Consider the following 17,607-nt stretch of genomic DNA (forward strand, 5'->3'; position numbering starts at 1 on the left):
TCACGGGCTAACATCGAGGAACGATTTTTGCTTATGTTTAAGTAAAACCAGATGGTCTTTCTTTTATTTTTATTTCAAAAAGGCAAGGAATTTGTTCCTCTGGAAGAGGAGCTGGGGAAACACGGAAACAAATAAGCCTTGTTTGTAAAGGTCAGGAGTGGGATCGGGGATGAAGACAAAAAGGAACCTCGGGTTGGGACAATTCCTTCTGATTTCTTTCCTAAGGCTGTAGTCGGGTGCACAACAGAATCATATGGGGATGCTTTCAGAACATTGATCCTTAAGCTCTATCTTCACAAACACTGTTTTCTGTTTTTGTTTTTCATCTTTTGTCTTTTCAGGGCTGCACCTGTGGCACATGGAGGTTCCCAGGCGAGGGGTCGAAACGGAGCTGTAGCTGCCCGCCTACACCACAGCCACAGCCATGCCAGATCCGAGCCGCATCTGCGACCGACACCACAGGTCATGGCAATGCCAGATCCTTAACCCACTGAGCGAGGCCAGGGATCGAACCTGCAACCTCATGGTTCCTAGTCGGATTCGTTTCCGCTGCACCTCGACGGGAGCTCCCTCACAAATTCTGATTGAATTAATCTATGTTGGGGCCTGTGCAACCAGGGTTAGGACCCACTGTCCTAACAGTGGCTATGGACAAATAACACTCAAAGCTATTTGGCCTCACTGTCCCTCAAAGACACTCAAGATAAAATGGCAAGTGTATTGTAACCATAACCGAGCATCAAAAAGTATAATAGAGTAGGTGGAACGAAAGAAGTCAGACACAAAAGAGTACATGCAGGGTAGTCCCATTCTGATGAAATTCCGGGACAGACAGAGATCAGAAGAGGGGATGCCTGGGAGGAGGTGGGGGGACAGGAGGCAAAGACCGACCGGAAAAAATGGGGAAGCATTTAAGGGACAATAATGCCCTGCGTCTCGGCAGGGCGGTGGTTCGGGGGCACATGTGTTAAACCCCATCAAATTACACATTTAAAATCTGCGTATATGTAAGTTACACCTCAATGAAAACAAAGAGCATTGGGGGAAATTTCACCCGAGCCTTCCCCACAAAAGCAGCACCCAAAGCTAACGTGGACGTGGTGAAATGCGTTCACAATGACAGCAGAAGGTTTTGGTAGGATGCCTCTGAATGTTTGATAATAATTTTTTTTTTTTTGGCCACACTTGAGGCATATGGAAGTTCCCAGGCCAGGGAGTGAACCTGCGCCACAGCAGTGACTGGAGCCACTGCAGTGACAGCGCTAGATCCTTAACCCGCTGTGCCACAAGGGAACTCCTGATAATAAATTTTTAAGATCCTCAGTGCCACTTTTGGACTAGTAATTCCAATTCCACACCTATGAATTTACTCTATAAAAATAATTTTTAAAATGGAAAAATGTATGTACTAAAATGGCTTTTTAAGTGTTATTTTTGAATAAAAACACCAACCAGAGGACAAGTGGGTAATTCCCCCTCCCCCCCTTTTTTTTGCTTTTTAAGGGCACACCCATGGTATATGGAAGTTCCCAGGCTAGGAGTCGAATCAAAGCTGCAGCTGCTGGCTTGTGCCACAGCCACACCAGATCCAAGCCTCGGCTGCAACCTACACCATGCCTCTTGGCAACACCAGATCCTTAACCCACTGAGTGAGGCCAGGGATGGAACCCACATCCTCATGGATACTAGCTGGGTTCATGATCCGTTGAGCCACTATGGGAACTCCTGGTGGGTAATTCTCAACTAAATCAGGGATGCGTTATGAGGGTTGATCCCAGGGGCCTAGACCTAACCTGTGCTGTTTCGCTAAAGTTCTTGTCCAGCACTGACCACTGGTCAAAGACTGAAACACACCGATTAAAACAGCGTGCTTTATAGCCGCAGGACTGAGGCTTTTCATGGCATTTTGCACCTGCTTATCGATAATGGTGAGACGGATGACCTACACCTGGTCTGAGCAAGCCCCCAGAAAGCTGTATCCCTAAGGCTGGTTACAGAGCAGGACGACGCTTCCAGGATCAGCAGAACATACACATTCTCCACCGAGCTCCACTTGAGGATCCCTGGTTGTGGGGTGCTCAGGGCACACACTAGTGGCTCCTGAGCCGAGAGAGGAGGTGCATCCAGCCATGGTCCTGGCAGAGGGAGGACCTAGAGCCTGGCCTCTCTGGACCCGCTGCTGTGAGACCGCCATGGGCTCTGCACGCTACATCTAGCTCTCAGAGCTCCCTGGTGGCCTAGCGGTTAAGGATCTGGTGTTGCCACTGCCGTGGTGCAGGCTCCATCCCGGGCCCGGGCATTTCCGCATAGGCTGCAGCTGCGACAAATACAGAAATCTAGCTCTTCGTCCTCTCTCCTCCCAGAGCCAGAAATAATGTGGAAGAGCACCGGGTAGGCCATCAGAGGACGGAGTTCTGGTCCCGGACTTGTCAGCAGCACGAGCGGAAGCACACACACTCCCTTCCATTATTCTCTGTTTCTCAGTGACGTTGGAATCAAAGCAAGAGAATGAATATCAATGACTGAAAAATCATCTGCTCCACAGCAGAGAATGGCTTTTAAATCATTTTCATTACTACCATCAACACAGAAGTGAGAATGTAGGAGAATAAGAAACTCCAACCTGGAGAAAGAATAGAGAAGAAGGAAGCAGAGCTGGGAGCAGACAGGTGGGTCATGGAGAAAAACTAAAAATCGGTAGATATGTAATAACAGCTGTGTGTTAGATCCTGTTCTGAGTAGATGCTTGACATCTATGCAGTCATTTAATTCTCATGGCAACTTTATGAGATAGGAGTGGTCATTTTGCCCATTTTAGAGATGAGCTACTTCAGGCACAGAGCGGTTACTTCACTTGCCCAAGGTCACACAGCTGGTTCAGGTAAAACCAGGAATTGTACCCCGGCAACAGAGCGCCAGAGTCCCCTACCCTGAAATAGCATACGCTAGACTTTAAAGAGGAGAAGAGTGGGAGGAATCTGGCTGGATGGTGACCAAGGACTAGGAAAAGGAGCAGGAAGTTTGGGAACATAGATTTTTATTGAGCCCCTGCTGTATACCAGGGACGGTGGATAAAAAGATGAGTAAGACCATGCTCCACATCAGTCTGTCAAGGAAGACACGTGTGGATAGCAACATGGCAAGTTTTCTTTTCTTTTTTTTGGTCTTTTTAGGGCTGCACCTGCTGCATACGGAGGTTCCCAGGCTAGGGGTCGAATCGGGGCTGTAGGTGCCGGCCTACACCACAGCCACAGCAACACGGGATCCCAGCCTCATCTTTGACCTACACCATAGCTCATGGCAACGCCGGATCCTTAACCCACTGAGCAAGGCCAGGGATCGAACCCACATCTCGGGTTCGTTAACTGCTAAGCCGTGACAGGAACTCCTGGCAAGTTCTTAAATAATCACAGAGCGTTATGGACAAAGGGCTGTAGGGACTCCCAGAGGGAGAACATCCCTCAGCCCAGGCTAGAGGGATCAAGAAAGGCTTCTTAGAGGAGGGCCCTCCCAGACTTAAGAGTTGCCACGAGAGCTGAAACGGGAGAGCGCAGTCGGGGTTGCAAGAAGGAAGAGAGGAGGGTGCGTTTGGGGGAGAGCAAGACATTAGAGACACCAGTACTTCCCTTCCCCCGGCTCTCTTGGCAGAGACTGGGCCCCACATCTCCCCAGGAAAAGCCCTACAGGTAGAGCTTCCGAGAGTGAAGGAAAACGGCCTTGGCGCTCCTGCAAGGCCGCCTCGGCCAGCACCCCCTGCCCGCCCCGGCGCTGGCGCTCTGCGCTGTGCTCTGCCACAGGGAGCTCGTTTGTGTTTACCTCACATGGACATCGAGCTGCTTCAGCAACCGCCCGCATTCTCTCCCTAGAGCTTCCTTCTCCTGCTGCAGCCCCGACAGCTTCTCTGACAATTCCTGGTTGCTCTTGAGATGCTGAAAAACATTTTGAAAAGTGAGACTCCCCCGCTGAAGGAGGGTAGGATGTTGTCAGAGGTAAACTGGCAAAAGCCCTTCTGCTGCCAAAGGCTTACAGGTGGCCTCAGCTTCTGCAGGCACACCAGCTTCCCGTGATTTTGCACTTCCAGAATTCCCGAAAGCCAATAGCTCCTTTCCTTGACTTTTGCTCCATGGCCAATAGGTTATTGTTTTAATTATGTATTCCCTTGAGGGGATTTTTTTTTTTTTTTTTTTGGCTACACCTGCAGCACGTGGATGTTCCTGGCCAGGGACTGACCCGAGCCATAGCAGTGGCATCGCCAGATCTTTAACCTGCTAGGCCACCAGAGAACCCCTCCGACAGCTGTGTGAGCATTCACTTCCATGCAAGAGTCTTCCAGCTTGAGGTATGCAGGGTGTTTCCTAACCTGACCCTGACTAATAAAGAAGTGGCTCCTGAGAATCTGCAATCGGTAGCTGAGCTGGTGAGACTGGAAGGCAGCCTAATCTTGTCACTAACACTAGCAATCCATGACAAAAGAGGTGATTAAATTATAACGAGCTGCCTGTGGTGGAGTGCTTTGACAGCCTCTGTGACTGGTACAGCAGCATCGAGAACTCCAGAGAGGGTGGGGTAGGCTAGCCGCTCCTGACTACATGAGTGAGCTTATCGGAGAAAATGTCCACTTTGGGATTTCATTACCGGCTTAATTAATTACTGAGGCACACAGCCAGAGACTTGGAGCACCTCAGCCCTGTAGGCACCAGTCAATAAATCCAAAATCCAAATCCCAAACTTCATCGGGTAGGTTGAAGCCCTGCAGCACGAGTGGCTTTCCCAGGGAGTTCCCGTCATGACTCACCGGAAATGAGTCTGAGCAGTATCCATGAGGACGCAGGTTCCATCGCTGGCCTCGCTCCGTGGGTTAAGGATCTGGCGTTGCCATGAGCTGTGGTGTGGGTCGCAGACGCAGCTCGGATCCCGTGTTGCTGTGGCTGTGGTGCAGGTCGGCAGCTACGGCTCCGATTCGACCCCTCGCCCGGGAACCTCCACATGCTGTGGGTTCGGCCCTAAAAAAGAAAGAACAGAACAAAAGTTGATTTTCTAGCCTGGCCAGAGCACTTCTGTGAAGAATAATGGTTTGTTTGGAAATGCATGCAAACCTGACTTGGGAAGGAGACTGTCGGATAGGATTCCAGTAACTTGGAGCTCGCCGGACCTTGAAACTCTGCTGAGCGCCTTTCCAGCAGGAGCAGATCAGCCACTCCTGCCTTGAGGCTCTCTGGCTCCACCTGAGGCAGTTACCTGTGCCAGGGTGTCTGCTGACCCTGCAGAGAGCCACCCTCGCCATTGCCACTTCCCTTTGCCTCCAGTGCCACAGCCAGAGTCGGAGTGCGGCGAGGACTGCCATGTTCTAGGCATGGGCAGATTTTGCCAGGTGAAAGCGGCAGGAACCTGAGGAACACACGCAGGAATTCACAGGGTGTGACACTAGGGAGAAAGGAATTTAGCGTTGAACAGGCCGAATTTATTCACTGACATGGATGCCCTTAGCAGAGGCTCAGGATTCAGTGTGTAAATGTGAAGACCTAAAGTCACGGTAACAGTGTGGTTGGTTGGTGAAATGAAACTTGGACTCAACAGTGACCTGTGTTAAGTGACATTAAGATGCTATTCTTCCTTGGCGTCGATGAGAGGAAGAAATCTAGCCGTCTTCAGGAGTAAATTTATCATGGGTGACCCGCCCACCCACCTCATCACCAGAGGACATCACTCAGAAGATACCCCTGCATTCCTCTCGCCAAGGCTTTGCCAAATGTACCCTTAAGGGGAGCTCGAGAGTCCTTGAAATGCTGCATGACGCTGTATAATGAGGATGGAGGTAGGAGGGGCCAGTGCCGAAAGAGAGCCCTGATTTTAGTGGGGCCTGTTGGTGCTGCAGAGTGTCGGGGGCAACAGGCAAGGCCCAGATACGAGGTGGGCGTTACTGCTGTTATTTCTGCTGACAGGGCCAGAGACATAACCAAATGGTTTGACTCGTAGCCATCTGTGGTTGTACTTAACCGATCACAGTGAATGTAGGACAAACACGGATGAACAGTGCAGGAACCAAGGAACAGTAGGCAAGACACAAGAGTCCAGGGAGTACCCTGGTGGTTTAGTGCTGAGGATCTGGTGCTTTCGCCACTGCGGCCTGGGTGCAAGCTGCACGCTGCGGCCAAAAACCCTCCAAGAGCAACAGTTCAGCATTAAAACACAGTCCTGCTTCATCCTCAAGGGATGTACATAAAACTGTGTTGCATTTTTTTGTTTTGTTTTGTTTTGTTTTTTAGGCCCATACCTGTGGCATGTGGAGGTTCCCGGGAGAGGGGTGGAATCAGAGCTGCAGCTGCCGGCCCACACCACAGCCACAGCAACTCGGGATCTGAGTGGCCTCTGTGACTACACCCCAGCTCAAGGCAATGCTAGATCCCTAACCCACTGAGTGGGGCCGGGGATCAAATCTGCATATATGCTCATGGATACTCGGATTCGTTACCGCTGCGCCGCACTCTGACACAGCCTCTGAGTTCTGTCTGCAGGAAATAAGGCGTCCTCCCAGGTGGAGGACAGAGCAAAGACGTGGACCCTTCTGCTGTCAATCAACTAAAGCAATCAGCTCAAGTTTAAGCTTTAAACTCTGTCTCTAGAGCTTAAACTCTGTTGACTTTTGCCCCAATTCCACACGGACTTCTCCTCTGCTCGAGCCCCTTCATGAATATGCTTGTACTCTTAGCTGAAAACTTCCCCCGTTTTGCTGTTGGGGAGAGATCCTGGGTGTTCTCCTTACTTGTTGCAAATAATAATAAAGCCTTCCTTCCACTGCTCTTTGGCCTGGCTGTGTCTTCTGGCTCTACATCCACCAAGAGGCAAACCCAGTGTGGGGGTAACACTCGCAGGTAGGTGAAGGGAGACAGCAGATGAGGCCTCTGTTACGACTTCAGGGAGAGTTGCTGCAAATCTCTCGCCTCAGGGCTGTAGGAGTTGCTTCCCCTGTGATTTCAGAACTCCCGGATTTACTGAAAGCCAGCAGCAGTTGTTTCTGACCCACGGACCCCTGCCTCTCCCTTCCAACAGCTTTGTGAGCATGATGTTGTCTGTGTTACATCCCTTCTTTTTTTTATTTTTATTTTTTCTCTTTAGAGTTGTACCTGCCTCATATGGAGGTTCTCAGGCCAGGGGTTGAATGGGAGCTGCAGCTGCCGGCCCACACCACAGCCACAGCAACTCGGGATCTGAGCCAGGTCTGCAGCCTACACCACACGGCAACGGGATCTTCAACCCCCTGAGCGAGGCCAGAGAGTGAACCTGCATCCTCTTGGATATTAGTTGGGTTTGCCACCGCTGCGCCACAACAGCAACACCTTAAATCCCTTCTTGCTTGAAATATCTAGAGTAGATTCTGCTTTCCTGACTGAACTCTGACTAAACTTAATGAGTAAAAGTTCAAGAAGTAAGAAAATAAAATTCAATAATAAAATGCCCATAAATAATAAAACAAAACTCAATATTATTAGCTCTTATTAGCTACTCCTCAGGGCTCACGGAGGAGTAGGCTGAGGTACAAGTACCTCTGTTTGCTTTCTTACCTCATCACATAGTCTTCGTTCATTTTTCAGTTCCTTAAGTTGGGCCTCCTGTTGCTGAATTCTGAGCTGCTGTTGAACATTGGTCATTTTCAATTGTCTCTCTTTGTCCTGCAAGGTTTTCACTTGGTTTTGTAGCTCATTCATATTCTGATGTAGGAGTTTCCTGAGGGCAGCCAATGTACATCAAATCACACTGTGAACTGCAAAGCTTTGCAGAAGAAACTCTTTGACCTAAAATTGTTACACTTGGGCACAGGGGGTGTTTTTGGTTCACTGGGGTAAAATAAAGGGACCAACACCACGGGAACCTCCTTTGCGTTTCTGATTTTTTTTCTCTCTCTCACTCCTTAGCACAAGGCTATGAAGAAGAAAGAGCTTCCCTCATCTCACAGAGGAAGCTGTGGCAGAACCTAATTAACTTGCTCCAGGTCACAGAGCTACAAGATGCTGAATTCTACGTATATTTTTACTTGTCCTCACTGCTTTACAGCGAAAATCCCTTAATTGTCTTGGCTTAATATAGGCTGATAGTTACAAACTCTACTGATAGTGACGCACACTTTTTTTTTTTTGGTCTTTTGTCTTTTTAGGGTCGCACCTGCGGCATATGGAGGTTCCCAGGCTAGGGGTCAAATCGGAGCTGTAGCCGCTGGCCTACACCACAGCCACAGCCACGCCAGATCCGAGCTGCATCTGCGACCTACACCACAGCTCATGGCAACGCTGGATCCTTCACCCACTGAGCGAGGCCAGGGATTGAACCTGCAACCTCATGGTTCCTAGTCGGATTCGTTAACCACTGCGCCACGACGGGAACTCCTAATGCACACATGTTAATGTAACTTCTCCATTGCTCTTAAGATAAAGTTCAAATTCTTTAATACGGCTTGTTAGCTAGCTCACCTTTCTAGCCTCATGTTCTTGCCCTTTCCTCCGCCCTCAAGCAGTTTGTGCCAGGCAAAACGAACTTCTTTCGCTTCCCGAAGCCAGTCATCACCGCACCTACTCCTCTCCTGCAGCTCCAACCTCTTCCCACCCCCTCTTCCAGGTCTCCTTTTGACTGGTATTTCCCATAATAGTCACTTTACTCCCAACTCATCATTGGGCTTCAAGGCCCGTCGGGGAGACAGAAGTCAAAGTCTCTGGCCAAGACAAGAATTCTCAGGCCCTTATCATCACCCCACCCGGCTCACTGTAATGCCCCTCCCCACCTCGAGCAGCCTCTCCCACTCCTTCCTACCTCTACGAGGCAAGGCATGTGGCCCACTCCTCACCCCACCCCTACAGGGGCCTTATATGCCCCCAACCAGCAGTGAGTGTGTGTCCTAAGACCCCTCTCCCCCCAACCAATCAGCAGGTCAGCAGGTGCATCTTGAGACCTCTCCTCTCCCCGGGCTATAAAAACAGATGAGACCAAGCAGCTGGTTCAGCTCTCCCCCCGACCATCAGGAAGTCGGCCCACTGTGTTACAGCTTCTCTTGCCTCAATAAACTTGTCTTTTCTTCACCCTGCTTTGGATCCGGAAAATTCTTCTTTCAGACCCGTGTGCACAGACCACGACACTTACGTAGCAGTCATTGAGGAAGGCTTTCCTGAGTTTCCTAGACCAAATTAGGTGTCTCTGCTATGTGTTATCAGAGTGTCCTAAACCTCCCCTAGCATAACAGTTATACTTCATTAGAGTTGCAAAGTCTTACATAACAGGATATTACTTACTATTTTTAACAGCAAAAAAGTCTAAAAAACATTTTATGTAAATACAATACATCTAAGTAACCGGATGCTATACAATTGATTAAGATAATATATGTAACTATAAATCCATAACAGAAAGATAGGTGGAAAAATCACAAAATATTTGCAGATTAATGGACATACTTCTATTTAAATAATACACGTGTCAAAAAGAAACCCTAAAATTATTTTAAACTACATGTGTTGTATGTGAAAATGAAAATATAACTTACAAAATCTGTGGGATGCGGGGAAAGCAGTGCTTAGAGAGGAACATAGCATTATATGCAAATTTATAAAAGAAAAAAGATTAGGAGTTCCCATCGTGGCACAGTGGTTAACGAATCCGACTAGGAACCATGAGGTTGTGGGTTTGATCCCTGGCCTTGCTCAGTGGGTTAAGTTTCTGGCGTTGCTGTGAACTGCGGTGTAGGTTGCAGACACGGCTCAGATCCCGCATTGCTGTGGCTCTGGTGCAGGCCAGCAGCTACAGCTCCGATTTGACCCCTAGCCTGGGAACCTCCATATGCTGTGGGAAGCGGGCCTAGAAAAGGCAAAAAGACAAAAAAAAACAAAAAACAAAAAATCATAATCTAAGCTTCTACCTTAGGAACCTAGAGAAAGGCTAATACAGCCTAAATAAAGCAAAAGAAAAGAAATAATAAAGAATTAGAGCAGAAATCAATAAAATCGAAGACAGGGAAATAAGACAAAGAGTGAAACCAAAGCTGGTTCTTTGAAAAGAAATCTGAAATTGACAAACCGCTAGCCAGGCCAGAGGAGACACAAATTACTAATATGAGAACTGAAAGAGGCATCGCCGTCACCACTACTGACCCTTGGACAGTAAGAGGACAGTAAAGGATATGACAAACAACTCCACGCCCACGAGCTGGATAGCTTAGATGAAACGGATCAATTCCTTGAAAGACACAATCCACTAAAACTTAACATTAGGAGAACTAGAGAATCTGAATAGGCCTGCCTCTGTTAAACTGAATCAATACTTAATAGCCTCACAAAAAAATAAAGCACTAGGCCCAGATGGTATGAGGGCTGGATTCTTCCAAATATTTAGGGGTGAAATGATACCAGTGCTTTACAATCTCTTTTGGTAAAACTGAAGAAGAGGGGATATTTCCTAACTAATTCTATGAGGCCAGCATACCCAAAAAGCAAAACCAGATAAAGACACTATAAGAAAGGAAAACTGTAGACCCATCTCGCCAATGACCATGCCCCAAATCCGTAACACGGCTAGGCTTGATGTCACCACGTCTGCCTAACCTTTCCAATCTCTCCCTCTCTCTCTTTTTTGGCCAGTTCCCTTAACCCCAAACATTTTGTTCTAGCCAAAATGAACATTTTTTTCACTTCACTGAAGAAGAAGAAGAAGATGCCAACAACAGTAATGGAAACACCAAACGCAGAAATAACAACAACAACAACCCTGGGTAGCAGCGGCTGTGTGAAGCTGTCACCTTGGCCAGAATTCCTTCCGTGGATGTTTCCGGGCAGAGTGGGCCACCAGAGTCCTATCTGTGCACGATGTGCAGGTGGAGCGCAGCACTTTGGTTTCCACACTTGGGAAGTCGGAGCAGGGGCTGCTGCAGCTCACACTGGTGCGGACGATGTGCCACGGCTCCCCCTCCCTCCGAGCCTCCCTCCTCTCCGTCTCCGGGGCCAGGTGGCTGTTCAGCTCCTTGGCGAAGGGGACCGGCTTCCCCCTGTTTCATCAAGGCCGGAGGCAGTGAGACGGACCTGGGTTTGAGCCTAGCCTTGTGGGTTCGGCTTGTGCTCATGGTTCCAGCTCCCTCCCTTTACATCCATCTTTACTTCCTGGCTGTTTGCCCTGCGGACCTCAAGCTCCGGCATAAGACACAGAGACGACAGCCTTGCAGACTGCGTAGCCTGCTTCCACAACTGCGTGAGACCAACCCTCTGCAGCAAACCTCTTATTAAATACATGTTCCTTCCATTGGTTTTACTTCTCCGAGGGCACCATGACAGATACAAGGGCTTTCTATGTGCCTGACGATGCCACAAGCCAACTGCTAACAACTTATGCAGTCTACACAGTGATGCTCTCAGGTGGGTATGGACGGGCACAGAGGATGAGAAACTTACCCAAGATGATGCAGCTACTAAGTGGCTAATAAGATGCCTGTGTTATATTGTTCGTTAAAAAAATGCAAACTCCCAAGCAAATGATTCATAAAATGATTCAACTTTTAAAAAATAAAACAAAAATAATAAAAGATACATACACATACATGGAAAAAGTTTGAGAAATATGGAGCAACCACTTAAAGTGATTATTGCCGAAGGGTCAAATTCTGAAGCCTTTTATTTTCACAGCTCTTTACTATTTGAAATTTTACAATAAGCAGTTATAATTATACTTGCTGGACTTTATCCCAAGGAAATAAAGGATATGCACAAAAATTTGGCTACGAGGCTATATATTATGCTATTCTTTGTTACAGCAAGAATCGGGGAAGAAACGTAAATGTCCAGCAATAAAGGATTGAGCAAATAAATTATGGCATTAAAATAATGTTCTAGAATAAGATCTAATGGCAGGTAAACAGATTATACTATTTTGAGTGAAAAAAGTAGGTTACAACCTAAATATCCCCATGGAGTTGCTCTCCTCAGGTTACAAAACAGTGTGTCCTAGTCTCCTTTTTTTGCGGAAAATAACTTCCCTACCAATTGCTTTTCATCCAGTATGCTTTTCATCCAGTATTCACAGACGAAGTATAGAACTGGCATCCCTATTCCCACATCAGTCATAAGAAACCAGGTTTAGGGAAAGTTAAATAGCCACTTTCCTGTTTAATTCTTGGACGGCATCTTTTGTTTCTTTATAAAATCTGGCGTCTGTTTTTTCTACTGACTTTCATTCATGGTAACCAGATGCCTCGTGTTACCTGGTGATTTTTGTTTTTAAGCTTTTATCTGATGTGTGGGAGTCCCTAATATCTAAACGGAAGTTGCTTTCTTTCAGCGGTCACGTAGATCTTCTTAGACAGCTGCGGGGCTGAATCTGAGGAACACCTCGGCTCCTTCGAGGTTCCCAGCCTGACACTAGCGTCTCGTCCAGCTGTCTTACCTTGTGGCAAACTTCCTTAGCGTCTCTCGAACCTGGGGCTGCTAGCGTTATCTGCCCATTGACCGAGGAGTTTGTTTAACACGCATTGCTTTTGTTTTGCCGCATTGTATGTTTGCCCGAGGGCTTTCTCTTGCTTTGTGCGAAATGCTTTAAGAGGCATACTTATTATATAGGTATAAACTACTTCTCATAGATTATTCGGGATCCAGTTGTATTAAGACAGGAGGAGCGTGTCATCTGGGGAAGCAGCAGTGAGACAACTGTTTTCTATTGCACCCGAGTGAATCCATCATTCGTTCATATATTCTTTCATTCACTCACTCACTCAAACATCCATTTATTCAGTACGTATTTGCTGAACACCTATTGAATGCCGGGCCCTAGGCTAGAGCTTTCTACCAGAGCCGAAAGTAAGTTTCTGAGCTTAATAGTTTGCGTGAATGTCTGTATGTCCTTTCAGTAGTTATAGCACCACCACCTTTTTCTTAAGACCCATGTGAAACACTCTGAGTGACACAGAAATAAGAAGCATTGGTTACTGAGGTTTAGGGTATGTAAGAAGATCATTTAAGTAAGAATCTTAATAATAATCAGAATGATTTTAGAAAAAAGTACAACAGCTCCTATCCAGTAGCAGCTTGTTAATAATTAAGATGCCTATAAGTACTTGGGTCTTTGAAGAAAATCAGCTGATAAATACAAAACACCAACCTCATTTTAGTTGGCATCTTGTGCCCGTCACGCTCGAGTTAGAAAAGGAAATCCCATGTATATTTCACAGGTAATCCATGCACTCAAGGAGCTTCTCAGGGACCACGTGTTCCAGAACAACCAATAATCCCTGCCCTTAGGGATTCCACACTCTAGGAGTTCCTGTCATGCCTCAGTGGTTAACCAACCCAACTAGTATCCATGAGGATGTGGGTTCGATCCCTGGCCGTGCTCTGTGGGTTAAAGGATCTGGCGTTGCCGTGACCTGTAGTGTAGGTCACACAGGTGTGGCTTGGATCTGGCGTTACTGTGGCTGTGGCACAGGCTGGCAGCTACAGCTCCAATTTGACCTCTAGCCTGGGAACCTCCATATGCTGCACGTGCAGCCCTAAAAAGACCAAAAAAAAAAAAAAAATCCACACTCCAGCATGAAAGGCAAACAAGACGAGAAACGATTAGAACACAGCGTGGTACACATACATGACCTTTTGAGACGGAGTTTACTTGAGTGGGGGATAGAGAGGACACACCCATGGGAAACAGACCTGCTGATACACTCAGGGCCGGTTATTTAGCTCAGGAGGAGATGCCCTCTCTGCTCCTCTTACCTCTTCTGTTGTTCTTCCTGATAGTTTTGCTTTATTTTAGCTTCATTTTCCATTGCTTCTTTTATCCTTTCCTCTAATTGCTTCTTCCCCAAAATACAAGTTTCTGCGAGACAGACTTTATGAGCATGTTCTAATTTCTGCTGCAGATCCGAAATCTTAAATGAAAAAAAAAAATTTACAAATAAAACGTTTAAGTGTGACCTATTTTTCCAATTAGGGAAATACCATATAAATAGCAAACAATAATGCTAACGTAAAAATCTCATCTAGGAGTTCCTGTTGTGGCTCAGCAGGTTAAGAATCCAACTAGTATCCATGAGGATGCCAGTTCGATCCCCGGCCTCACTCAGTGGGTTAAAGGCTCTGGCACTGCTGCAAGCTGCGGTGTAGGTCGAAGACACGGCTTGGATCCCGAGTTGCTGTGGCTGTGGCATAGGCCTGCAGCTCCAACATGACCCCTAGCCTGGGAAGTTACATGTGCCACAGATATGGTCCTAAAAAGACAAAAAAGAAAGAAGAAAAAGAAAAAGTAAAAGAAAAAATATCATCTAAAGCAAGGAATGTGACTAGATTTTTTTTTTTTTGGCAGTGCCCATGGCATATGGAAATCCCTGGGCCACCGACCAGCTGGAGCTGCGACCTATGCTGCAGCTGTGGCAACACCAGCTCGTTTAACCCACTGTAGCGTGCTGGAGATCAAATCTGTGTCTCCACAGCGACCTGAGCTGCTGCAGCTGGATTCTTTTTTGTTGTTTTTTTTTCGACAGGGGTCAAACTGGAGCTGCAGCTGCTGGCCTATGCCATAGCTACAGTAACTCGGGATCTGAGCTGCGTCTGCAGTGTACTTGCAGCTCAAGGCAATGCCAGATCCATAACCCAGTGAGCAGGGCTGGAGACGGAACCCGAATCCTCATGGATACTAGTCAGTTCAATATCGCTGAGCCACAATGGGAACTCCTGCAGTCGGATTCTTATCCCACTGCAACACAGGGGAACTCCTTGACTAGCTAGATTTTAATTTTAAAATTACATTACTTAATTTTTGCAATATATAATACAGTCACATAGCTTAGTGTGTGTATAAGCTAAGCTACATAATGAAACGTCTCTTTCCCGTCTGTATCAAGTCTTCTTCCCAGTTTTCCTCCATCAAATAGGTAATCACTGGTATTAGCTTCTTGGGCACCCTTCCAGAGATTTATTCATGCACATAAACAAATACTGCTACAGAGTTCTCCAGCATACACACATTTTTTACACAAATGATGGCATATTATGTATACTTTTGCAACTTGTTTTTTAAAAAGCAATATATTTGGTGATTTTTTTCACATTACACATAAAATATATAGAATTGTCTTCTCTTACAGCTGCACTGAAGGATATACTATAACTTCTTCAACTAAAACTCTACTGATAGACATTTAGGTTGATTCCAATCTTTGGGTAATATAAGCAATACTATTACAAACCATGTCTTTAGAACAACTTATGAGATGTGACTTTGCTAGGACAAAGGTCATTATTTATTTAATAATAATGTCAAGCCATCTCCACAGGTCTTAGACCAATTCACACGTCTAACAGGGACGTGTGAGAGCGTCTATTTTCTCCACAATAGGACTAGATTCATGAATAATATCTCAGAACAAAACAGAAGAGTCTCTTACAGACCAAGTGCCTACTGGCATGATGCCCAGCGCCAGCAGTGCCGTCTTCATTGCTCTGTTAAAACTAAAAATAAGGGAGTTCCCGTCGTGGCGCAGTGGTTAACGAATCCGACTAGGAACCATGAGGTTGCAGGTTCGATCCCTGGCCTTGCTCAGTGGGTTAAGGATCCGGCGTTGCCGTGAGCTGTGGTGTGGGTCGCAGACACAGCTCGGATCCCATGTTGCTGTGGCTGTGGTGTAGGCCGGCGGCTGCAGCTCCAGTTTGACCCCTAGCCTAAGAACCTCCACATGCCTCGGGTGCAGCCCCAGAAAAGGCAAAAGGACAAAAAACAAACAAACAAACAAAAAAAACAACTAAAAAAAAAACCCTAAAAATAAGATTTATGAATCTTAAAAAGAGATACATGGTTTTATTTTAGAATTTACCTTAAACCCAAAGTGTTGGAGTTCCCGTTGCGGCTCAGCAGGAATGAATCTGACTAGGATCCACGAGGATGCAGCTTTGATCCCTGGCCTTGCTCAGTGGGTGAAGGATCCAGCTTTGCCATGAGCTGTGGTGTAGGTCACACATGTGGCTTGGACCTGGCGTTGCTATGGCTGTGGTGTAGGCCGGCAGCTACAGCTCCTGTTTGACCCCTAGCCTGGGAACCTCCATATGCTGTGGGTGTGGCCCTGAAAAGACAAAAAAGAAAAGAAAAAAAGACTAAAGGTGTCATTAAACTTTTTTAATTAGCTCTCCCTTTAATTTGTTTACATAGTTTTATAAACCCTTGTGTCACCTAACATTGTGACTAGTATGCAGTAGGTGCTCAGTAAATACTTGTCAGATGTATAGTTTGCAACAAAATAGTTGTTCTCCCTCTACTGTATTCAGGACACAACACCACATTCTTTACAATGGTCTGGCACCACATTCCCCACGAATGCTCAGTGGACACCAGTGAAGAGCAGTCTTTTTCTAAGAGAAGGGCCGCCTGCATCAGCCGTAGGTCCCTGCAGAGCCTGCTCAGTACAGGAGCGGCCAAGACGCAGTGATTCGAGGGCAAGGGCAAGGGCGGCCAGTTAGCTGAGGCTCAAGTTCCTTCAAGCTGCCCCCTTTAGTTCTGCTGAGGGCAAATGCTTCCTTAAAGATGCTCAGTCCTAACTGCACAGGTCAGAGTGTTACTCCGTTGGCTTCTCTGTCAAGGGCAAATGAAAAACTTTCGAACCCACCATCCAGTTTAGGAAAGAGAATCTTTCAAAGTTCCCTGGCGGTCAGCAGGTTCAGGATCTGGCATTGCCGCAGCTGTGCCTCAGGTTGCTGCTGCGGCGAGGGTTCAACCCCTGCTCTGGAAACTTCCGTATGCCACAGGCACAGCCAAAAATCAAGGAGAAGAAGGAAAGAAAGAGAATGTCTCCAGGATGAAGGCTGCTCTACTCTGCGGCCCTCGTTGACCATCGCTCCCGCTCCCTCCTCACCCGAGAAAACGAGTAGCTCCAATTTTGTATTAATCGTTTCTGGGCTTTTTCTTTCAATAAGATCTATCTCCATATGACACGGTTGTTATTTTGTACTATTCTGACCCTCGATATCAGTCAACTCATACTGCGTTTATGGTGACTCGGTTTTTATTTAACGCTGCACTGGAGTACAGCGAGCACCTAGGGCTCATGCATTTTCATCGTCGTGTGCTGCTCTGCATAAACACGCAGTTTATCTGCTCCACCTCATGGGAGCAGACACCTGGGCTAGTTACAATTTTCTGCTATTTGGAACAATGTGACTATGAAAATGACGGCATTTCTGTTTTCTGATGCATATGTGCAGTATAATAGCTCCCTCAGAGTTCACACCTAGCAGTAGAAGTGCTGTGTTGCGTAGTATATATATATATCTATACATATCTTTAACTTAACGAGATACTCATGCCAAATTGCTTTCTGAAGTGTTGACCCTAATTTACTCTTCCAACTGCAGTCAGAATATGCATTCCTGTTGCACAAAATCCAGCTCCAATATTTAGTACTATCTAAATTTAAAAATTTGGGGAGTTCCCGTTGTGGCTCAGCAGTGACAAACCCAACTAGCTTCCGTGAGGACGAGGCTTCGATCCCCCCGGGCCTCGCACAATGCTTCAAGGTTCCGGCACTGCCGGGAGCTGTGGTGTAGGCGGCAGACGTGGCTCAGATCCTACGTGGTTGTGGCATAGGCCGCTGGCAGCTGCAGC

General features: G+C 46.9%; 1 protein-coding gene across 50 annotated transcripts in view; it reads right to left on the reverse strand.

The window, feature by feature from the left end:
* The window catches only part of CCDC30 (coiled-coil domain containing 30), a 104,556-nt gene that overhangs the window by 16,825 nt on the left and 70,124 nt on the right, over nt 1–17,607 (reverse strand). For 49 of the 50 annotated variants that reach the window (XR_014808569.1, XR_014808568.1, XM_084965442.1 and 46 more), the window contains 3 exons: nt 13,731–13,885; nt 7,563–7,725; nt 3,817–3,929 (listed from right to left, as the gene is read on the reverse strand). Coding sequence is in view for 47 of the 50 variants with exons in the window: in XM_084965442.1 (XP_084821568.1) it covers nt 3,817–3,929; nt 7,563–7,725; nt 13,731–13,885 (431 nt within the window). In the remaining 3 variants the exon portion in view is untranslated. Of the gene's footprint in view, nt 1–3,816; nt 3,930–7,562; nt 7,726–13,730; nt 13,886–17,607 lie in introns of those variants that run through there. The other variant, XR_014808570.1, reaches the window with a different exon arrangement.

This window comes from Sus scrofa, chromosome 6 (assembly GCF_054392235.1).
Source record: "Sus scrofa isolate SSC_HxYL_T2T_F1_AM1 chromosome 6, Sscrofa_HxYL_maternal_Yorkshire_Landrace_v2.0, whole genome shotgun sequence".
Classification (NCBI taxonomy): domain Eukaryota; kingdom Metazoa; phylum Chordata; class Mammalia; order Artiodactyla; family Suidae; genus Sus; species Sus scrofa.